This window comes from Poecilia formosa, unplaced genomic scaffold (assembly GCF_000485575.1).
Source record: "Poecilia formosa unplaced genomic scaffold, Poecilia_formosa-5.1.2 Scaffold136, whole genome shotgun sequence".
NCBI classification, from domain to species: domain Eukaryota; kingdom Metazoa; phylum Chordata; class Actinopteri; order Cyprinodontiformes; family Poeciliidae; genus Poecilia; species Poecilia formosa.
Genome location: NW_006800075.1, coordinates 850,803 through 860,286, shown reverse-complemented (window position 1 = coordinate 860,286; position 9,484 = coordinate 850,803). Strand labels below are relative to the sequence as shown.

Below are 9,484 nucleotides of genomic sequence, written 5' to 3'. Positions count from 1 at the left end.
GTGTGTGTGTGTGTGTGTGTGTGTGTGTGTGGTAATCTCTGGTTCAATATCACCCTCTATTTTAAGAATCTGCTCGCTTTCTCGTCTCCTGTCTTTGTCCGCATTTAAACAGAGAGATATCCTCTGCAGAAGCAATCTGCCAGGCCTCTCTGCGGCGTTCTCATCTGGTCAGGTTATCCAAGCACAATCACAAAACACACACACACACACACACACAGACGCTGAGTGCCAGGCAGAGAACGTTTCTATTTATAACCAGGTGCAAGGATGCATGTGCGCGGGCAAAAACCGCTCTTATCGGGTGGCATGTGACCGAGGGAATTTGTGTGGACGGAGAGAGGCATTCTGGATGTTTACATGTTTATTTAATGGAAACAGAATAGACAGAGAAAGGAAGAGTAATAAGGACGGATCTAGGAATGCTTTTTAGGAACGCGCACCTTTTATAGATCCTGCCCTTCGGGCAGGGAGCTGACAACTTTCAGGGTGTTTGTTGTTTGTGTTATCCAGCCAACCACTTGGGGGCAGCGGAAACAAGCCACGGCCACAAACGTAACATCACAAAGGCAAAGATGCCCCTCTTCAAAATGGGAAAGACAAGAGAACATGGCACTCAAATGAGGCAGATGAGTGCTCATCTTCATAAGTAGATAGTTACATTTACTTTAGTAACTTTTTGGCAAAAAAACAAGGTAATTTTGGAAGTATTTTTACTACAATGTACTTTTTACTTTTACTTGAGTAACTATCATTAAGTATCACTACTCTTACTCGAGTAAAGTATCTGTATGCTTTACCCAGTGTGGTAAAGCACACTGGGTGCACGATGAACAAGCTTGTTTTAAACAAAGATTCACCAGACACACACCTGCAGTTTTTTGCAAATGTTTCATTGAACAAAATTCATCTGGACAAAATTATTATTTTTGCCTGATTTTGTTATTTTGTAATTATTTACATGAATTATTTTTATCTTTAATATACCAAAATGTCCACATAACATAAATATTTTGGTCCGTCTGATGATATAACTTTTAAATAAGAAATGATTAATATTTGCCTCAATACTTCAGTAGCCTTTTTATCAAATACCTGTTTACTCTCGCTTGAGTCATTTCTTGGACGGCTACTTTTTAGTTTTAGTTTAAGATTATGTCAGCACAGTAAAAGACAAATGTATTTTATGGTCTTTTTCCTTAACACATCTTCACCAAAGGTATCGATAAGCAAATGGTGCAGGACGTAAAATAAAGCAATTGACTGTTTAGATAAACTACAAGCTGGTAATGTGACTGAAATATCCAATTTGAAATTAATAATTAACCCTTTATGACTCAGTATTTACTGGTTTATTATCTATATAGTGGACTGGTTCCCACATAAAGGCAGAATTCAGCGCTGCTACATGTCTTTAATTTTATAGCATATCTATATGAATAAAATGTACATTCAGACCAGGCATAGTTTATTGCTATATAAATAAAACATGAGATCTAAACGAAAAGAACTTATCACAGGAGACATTTATTTGTAATTATGAACAACATGGGACACATTTTGAGTGATGCTATCCATGCAGACTGGCAATTCCAATCAATTAATCAGACCGCAAACATAAAAGCCTGAATAATTTATTTTTATTTGCTTCTGAAATGGATCAAAACATGCTGTTCCCTTTGCGTCAGAGTGCTTTATGAGCAAGCTGCTTCGTCCGTCACTTATTTGGATAACACGCATTCAAAGAAGGTTGTTATGCCGTCTCATTTACTGAAATTGACAAAATCCATGCAGCTAAGAAAAGAGTTTAAATTCAGTCTCTCAATGACCAATCTAAGACCTTTGAGTTAACGGGAGGCTCACCTGTGGATCTATTTTAAAGCCACACCTGAAATGAACCGCTTTCTTGTTTGACACAATCGGAAAGTCAAAAGAAATCAATGACGATATCAGGAAGAGAACTGTGGAGCTGCAAAAGTCTGGATAATCCTTGGTAACAATTTATCGATGCTTGGAGGTGCCGCGCTAATCTGTTCAAACAATTATATGTGTCGTAATGAAAATGTCCAACCATCATAAAGCTCAGGAAGAAGACTGGTTTTTGATCCAAAATGTACAAATTCACCTCAGAATAAAAGATTTTCTGAAAATGCTGCTGAAGCTGGTAAGACAGTGAAACATGTCCTGTACTGACATGGGCTGAAAGGCCACTCAGCGTTAAAGCCATTATTCCAAAAGAAACATTAAAAAAAGCAGATTGTTACATTTGGAGAAAAAATGGAGAAGTTTGTTGGGAAAACCATCCCTAATGTGAGGCATGAAGGTAGCAGCATCATGTTACAAGGTTGTTTTGCTGCAGGAGGAATTGGTGCATTTTGTAAAATAAATGGCATAAAAAGGAGAGAATATTACGTGGAAATATTGAAGACGTCATCTAACAAGGTAAACCTCAGGGGCAATTGGGTTTTCCAGATGGAGAATGACTCTAAACACAAAGTCAAAGTGGTTACAAAGTGGCAACTGACCTAAAACAAGAGAATGTTGGTTGGATTTAACTTTAGACTGTAAAAAACAAAGGTATGTGTGTGTTTTTGCTTGTTGTATGCAAACTTCTGGTGTCAACTGTATGTGTATAATGTTTACTCTTCTTGAGGGAAAAATAAGGTTTCTCTCCTACTACACTTCTAGCAGGAGAGAAGCGCACACACATCCAAATTGCACAAACGCGAGACTGAAAGAAGTTTTTGGTTTGTGGTGGATATTAACATATACATGCATTGTTTTTATTCTGCTTGGGGGGAATTAAAATTTCGAAGGCTAAACAGTAAATTTTTAAATATTCCTAACAACACGCCATGAAGCTCACAACATAATCAGAAGAATTAAAATACATGCAGAGTATACTTTCTAAATATTCCCATCCTTTCTGGATCGCTCTTATAATTCCCACCAAAAAACACACAGTTATGAGAAGAAACGCTGCTCTGGTAATACTAACTGTGCTGTGCTCCCTTTGTTTTGCACTAAAATGTCGCATTGCTGTGATCTTACCCTCAGTGGTGGATCCAGACAGATCGATGACCACGTACACCTTCCCCTCCGGCTCCAAGTCGATCTGCGCAAAGACAAAGATGGAGGAGAAAACAAACGTAAATCAGAGGGAGAAAAACGCAGCAGAACAGCGAGTGCAGCAGAAGGGGCTGTCCTCCAGTACAAACAAGCACAACAACCCCCACATAAGAGGTCATTATCTTCACCAGAATTACACTTCTCACCAGCACTTGTATCATTATCACCATTAGCTCCATTGTCTTTATAACTGTTATTTCAGCATCATTACGGACCTCGTTTACTGCTGCTATTCAATGCAAATCCGTACGTGATGTGCTAACTGGATTCTTTGAACTTTTCATTCACACCTTGTGTTTAAAGCTCTCCCATTATCTTGACTCTGGCCTTTGGTAAAAAGAGCTGTCAGGTTTCAAACCAGAAGTGATAGAGTTGATTAAACTGAGCCATTCCCACACATGTGCAGCAACAGTTAGTCAGATAAAGCGGCTGAGCATCCAAATCGAACTGCATAAAGTGTTTAATTCCCTGTACCAACACACAATGTTGTGCTGTTGTAACCTCTCTGTGCGTCTCCCTCAGAGCAGCTGTAACGGCAATGGGTTAACTTCACTCCCATGATGCCTCACACGGTGCACAAATTACACAAAGGCAGGAAGAAAGTGTCTGACCGCAGACTCAAAAGCATTTTGTTGATGTCAATAAAAAGGGTAGTCAGCTTAAAAATCAATTACTAAAGAAGGAGGAGCCACTTACTGACACGTTTTCTTTCACAGCAAAGTTGTTCAGACATAGATGGAACATTGGATACATTACAAAGTAAAAAAAAATGTATTAACTCTATGAGATAGTGTAAAACCTGAAGCCACAAACGTTTGGTCCGACACTCAAAAATCTAATCTTTCTTCAGTGGACACACCGTACTTCACAGCTACCTGTTTGCTTGAATTACAATCTTCAGAGTGGGAGTTGATAATAAGGAAGTAAGACTCAGAGTTAGCTGTTTTTAGCCATGTGTTGGGAAAAATAAGCCAAAGAAACCACCTCTGGTTAACCCAGGTTTCTTTTAAAAGAGAGAGCCAGACTTGAGCAGATAACAGGAAGGCTAAATGGAGTACAGAAAGGTTCCCCTGTTGTATGTTTTTATCTTTCAGTCTGTTTTCCATTAAAAATCCTGGGTTTGGAACTGATAACTAGAGGTTGTGATAAACAAAACTCTGCAACTTTCTCACTATATTTAGTGACTTTTCAGACAAAAAAAATCGGTATCTGCCAAAATGAAGATTCGCCAGGCCAGGTTTTTTAAAGATTCATCATCGGCCGGAAAAATCGCAGTTGGTTTTATAAATATACATTTTCAGAAATATAAAGACATAAAGACATGGAGTGGGTTTTTTGAAGTTCTGTGAAGTTCTTATTAATAAGTTACACACATGGGCAGACGTTACTAACTCAAAATTTTGGAGTGAATCACTCCAAAACAAAAGAAAAAAAAAAATCACTTTTCTTGCCATTGCAAGACCTGGTGTCTCTGCACAACTGGTAGTGTGATACAAAATGCTAAAGTTGACTCTGATCATGGTGGATTTACAGCATACTGATGTGTCAGCAGTCACTTTGCTTAGTAAACAGCAACAAACTTCACGGTATCATTTAAAAGTGAAAATGTTTACATCCACTAGCATTGTTTGTATCCGTTTTAAATGTGTAAAATCAGCTAAAACCAAGAGACAAGCATGCTAGCTGTTCAGATTGCACCACTCATTTTTTTTTTTTTTTTACTTTTGTACAAACCCATTGAAATATGTCATCTGTTTACTACACTAACAGTAATAGGGGCTATTACTGTTAAAACATCCCAGAAAAATCACATCAAATAACCTGAAATATCCCTTCATGGAGCTACGTTCTCTGAACTGCATTAATACTGCTAATTGGTAATAGAGGATGATTAAAACAGCTATTGGAAATTTCATAAATGTATTTTTCTTTGGTTTAAAAATAATTATGAAACTCTGCCTTAAATTGCCATCTCTGCTAATATATAGAATATATTTTGAATCGTGGTTCGTGTATTTCTTCAATTGAAATTGAAATTGTTGATTTACTGCATATTTTGCTTTTGTAATGAGTGATACTTGGACGCCTCAGACAGTTTATACGCCAAAAATGATAAAACACACAGTGAATAAAGTTAATTATTAAACAACAGATCTTTTTGTTACATTTTCACAACAGTTAAAAACATAAAAAGGCAGCTGTGTTGTAATCTCTGGCGTAAAATCTACTTACGCATGATCCAAGAAACTCAGAATAATAAAATCTTAATACTTAGACAACCTGCATATAAAATGGAACATACAGTGCAATTACACAATCCACATACAATGTACATGCAATTACAGAGATTAGCAAGTATAACAGAGTGCTAAAGGGGCAGACGACTCAGGAAGGAGAGAGCGCAGGAGAGAGAGTGAGAAAGAGAGGCTTAAATCCTTCGTTAAGCTCTGGGACAGCAGCAGATCCTCTTATGCAACAGTCAGACTGACACACACGCACACACGCACACAGGCAGCAATACACACACTTCCATCAGACAGTGGTGAACATGAGACAAAAAACACAAACAAATACTAAATGAACTCTTCTTTATTCTCTCTCATCATAGGCAATTACTTGCAATCTATGCAGAAAATATACACTGTCAAATGCAGATCTACAAAATATAATAGGTAATCAAACGCATACATAAATAACTCACACACTTTCCTTTAAAATGTCTGTGTAGACTATTTTTTATGTAAAGGAATCAGCCTCAAACTAAACATACTGAAAGATACAGATGATGTAAGGACAAGCATTGAAAAATCCTTTTGTTGTAAGTATAATACATGACAGCATGGGATTTGTGACCTATAAATGCCTCTGGATTCTTGATGTCTACCCTTGAAAATGATGTGCTAATCCCCAAATGTAACCTCTTGCATAACAGCGCATCTCAGTGGGGATTTCGGCAGAAAGATGGACTCAGACTGATTTGGAACAGAGCGCAGCAAATGGACAGCACCATTATTGATTTAGTGCTTGGCTCCCGGGGTGACACGCCAGCCAAAAACTGCACATCATCACTGACGACCGCCACTTGAATCATGTGGTGCCTTCATGAGTGTTTTCTTCCATAACAGGAGGTTTAGTGCGTTGTTTTCCTGATGGAAGCCTGAGTTTAATCTTTTTTCCTCATCGAAAGAATTAAAGCTTTAGTATTTGTTATTTCAATAATGGCTGCAGTTACTCTCACCATCAGACAAATTTTCCTGTAAAGTATTTTAACTGGATGTAAGTTAATTCCTGAACTTCAATCAGTTTAGACTGCCAAGCAACCAGGACCCATCCCAAGAACAGCTTAATTCAGGGATTAAATTACTAGGAATGCCAAAAAGCTGGAATCTTGTAGCTGGAATGAAATGTTAAAAATAGAAAATTTAGTTAGATGCCTGCTGTACAATATGTTCCAATAAAAACAAGAAACACTATAAAATTGCTTTAAGGTATGAAAAAGTTATAAAAGCTATAAAAGGTTTTATCTACTGTATGTAAGGTCTGTTTTTACCATTGTTATGAATTCATGTTAGTCTTTTATACCTGTACTTATAAAAGTGTGAGATTTAACCATGAAAAGTGCACAGGAAACATTTCAGTGTGGTTGGGTTATTGAAGTGATGCAAAAATGGGAGAAAACCTTCAGCGGAAGAACTGCTTTCGCCTTGGTCAAACTTCTACTCTTTTACTTCTGGGATTACTCAGCTCATCTGTTTCTGTTTGAGCTGTCATAAACCAAGTGATGCTAAAATGTCCCCCAATCAGTTTACTCAGGATAAAGCAAACACAAACCATGTGGAGTGTTCTCAATCATTCCTTAAGCAGGTGACAGTAACTAGGACACCTGAGCCTTAGTTACACGGGAACAATTAGAAGTTGGAAACGAAGCACAAACCACATAACGCCTGTGATGAGTGATTAATCTGCAGGATTTACCAGGGCATGCAGCAATTAAGAATAAAATAGATAACTTGAACAAATTATACTCTAAATGGCAACCATTTATTGAGTTTGTTGCTTCAATGTAAAACCTCCTGCGCACCCAGCTTTCATTCCTTTTTTTTGTGTGTGTGTGTTTTTCGGATGTGTATTTATTTGTGTAAGTGTATATATGCATGTGCACATGTGTGTGTGTTTTTTCACTATTAATTTTCTTTCACTATGTTTTATTATTGGAGCTGTTCTGCATGTGTTCTTTGTTCCTGAAAACATGCATCTTAAAGTCAGCGGTGTAAACAGTTTGTTTATGCTCAACACTTTTGCACCCTGGAATATGTAAACGCCTTTGTTCCATATGCAAAAATATCAATAAAAATATGAATAAAAAAAGAAGATAATGGATATAAAAAATTCAAGATGTCACTTTATGTCAGAAAAGGCAAATACTTTATTCTTTTCTGCTTACTAGAACTAGAGCTGAGACTAGAGAGCAGGTCAGTCTTAAGTTTTAAGCATTTTCAAAGGATATTTTAACTTACATCTGTCCGCCGACTGCCAATACTGGGGATCCACTAAAATTAAAAGTTATTTGACTGTAGGAAAAATTACTCTTTTATATCAAATGACAGAGTACATTGCACATGCTTTGTGTTACCTTTATCTTGAATAAATCCATTTATTGTGCTCTCTAAGCAGTAGCCATCAAAATGGACAGAAAAGAATTCTAAGAATATTTAATTCTGTATGCAGAATCAATAAATTAATTGATAATATTGCAAGATATTGGGGTGAAATTTTCCTTATGTTTGTTTTTCAGCAATAGAAAAACAATAAAGTGTTTTCTGATTTGAACTGTGTGTCAATACCGTGAGAAAACTGGGTATTTTTACAGCATCATCAGATTCTCAAACTGGTCAATGCCGTGTATCTTGAGAAAAAATTTTGCAGACTTTGTCAAGTGATTTTTTTTGATTATTATTATTTTCTCAGTTGGTCCAAAGTAGAGAAAAAAGCTGAGGAAAAGTGAGTTATTCATTAATTTTCTGTAACTGATTAACAGTTTCAGTGCCAATAAAATTCCAGGCACCGTGGCAGAAGATGGCTTTTACCTCACCACCCTTTTAAATGGATTGTAGCGTGACTTGGATTTACCAGGTTGTGTGTGTGCAGACGAGGTTCCCCGCCCTGACAACAAAAAGATGGGAGGAGGGAGAGCAGAAGAATCTAGTTTGCCTCATTAATCTTATTAGACCAATTAGGACACTGATACGAGCAAGGGAGACTTTGCAAACACACACCAAGAGAAGGACGTGTGTGTGGCCAACTAAGTCCTCTTAATATTTAATGGCTCCAACACATTTACATGTCAAAATCCAATCCTTTTCCGGACTCTAGCTTCCAGGGGTTTTAATCCTTTTGTTTGTTAGCAGCAATAAAGTTTTGGTCATGAATTTACTTGTCCAGTGCAGATCTGGTCCTATGTAGCAGCTGAATTTCAATAGTCCAACAAAACCTATACTAGATATGCTCTGCTACTTATTAAATTCCTTTCATTTCAGTCTCTACGAATACCTTATGATTAAAAAAAAAATCCTCTTATCACCACACCTGAGTCACTTTCCTTGGTGTCCTAGATGCAAAATCAGTGCAGCACAGTCCGTCCTATATACGGAGGAGGTTAAATATGGTTATGATAAAACTAAATTCATGGGAGATATTTCTGCAACAAACAGACTGTAAGGATGGATAGATGGATGGAAAAACAAATATTTTTCCTTACTTATCCATCCTTAGAAACCACTTAAATTAAATGCCATACTCCTCCATATTTTTCCAGACTTGTGTGAAGTTAATTTAAGCTGGACTTCAGAGCGAGGTTAACACACAAACCCAACTCTGTTACGTTCATTCAATCTGCCTGCTTACACATATGACTGATATAATAAAAAACACACAGGAGCCATATGCCACAGCACAAAGAAGCACTCAACCAGGCAGACAGGGCACTCAACGCTTGTATTATATCAATACTGTGTGGCTAACCCCCTCCCACTACCAGTCCACCGAGCTCACTATCGCCATCCAACCAGACATCTCTCTCTGTCTCTCTCAGGAGCGTTTAGTCTCTGTGACAGCCTCCCACATCCATCTGTCAAATGACAAATTTGGGCTTTGAGAAAGCTCCCGCACTTTTACACGACGAACGTGTGTGTGTGTGTGTGTGTGTGTGTGTGTGTGTGTGTGTGTGTGTGTGTTTGTCCCTCTTTCTGTTGGCCAGCAACTCGAGCACACACAGGAGGCTCGTGCTGAGTGAGACTGCATGACAGTCATGCATCTTTAATGTAACATCACAGACGGCTAATAATGTAAGAAGAGCTGG

General features: G+C 37.7%; 1 protein-coding gene across 2 annotated transcripts in view; it reads right to left on the bottom strand.

The window, feature by feature from the left end:
- The window catches only part of prkcea (protein kinase C, epsilon a), a 63,494-nt gene that overhangs the window by 22,654 nt on the left and 31,356 nt on the right, over positions 1 to 9,484 (bottom strand). For both annotated transcript variants that reach the window (XM_016676594.1, XM_007562433.2), the window contains exon 3: positions 3,049 to 3,112. In XM_016676594.1, the coding sequence (XP_016532080.1) occupies positions 3,049 to 3,112 (64 nt within the window). The remainder of the gene's footprint in view (positions 1 to 3,048; positions 3,113 to 9,484) is intronic.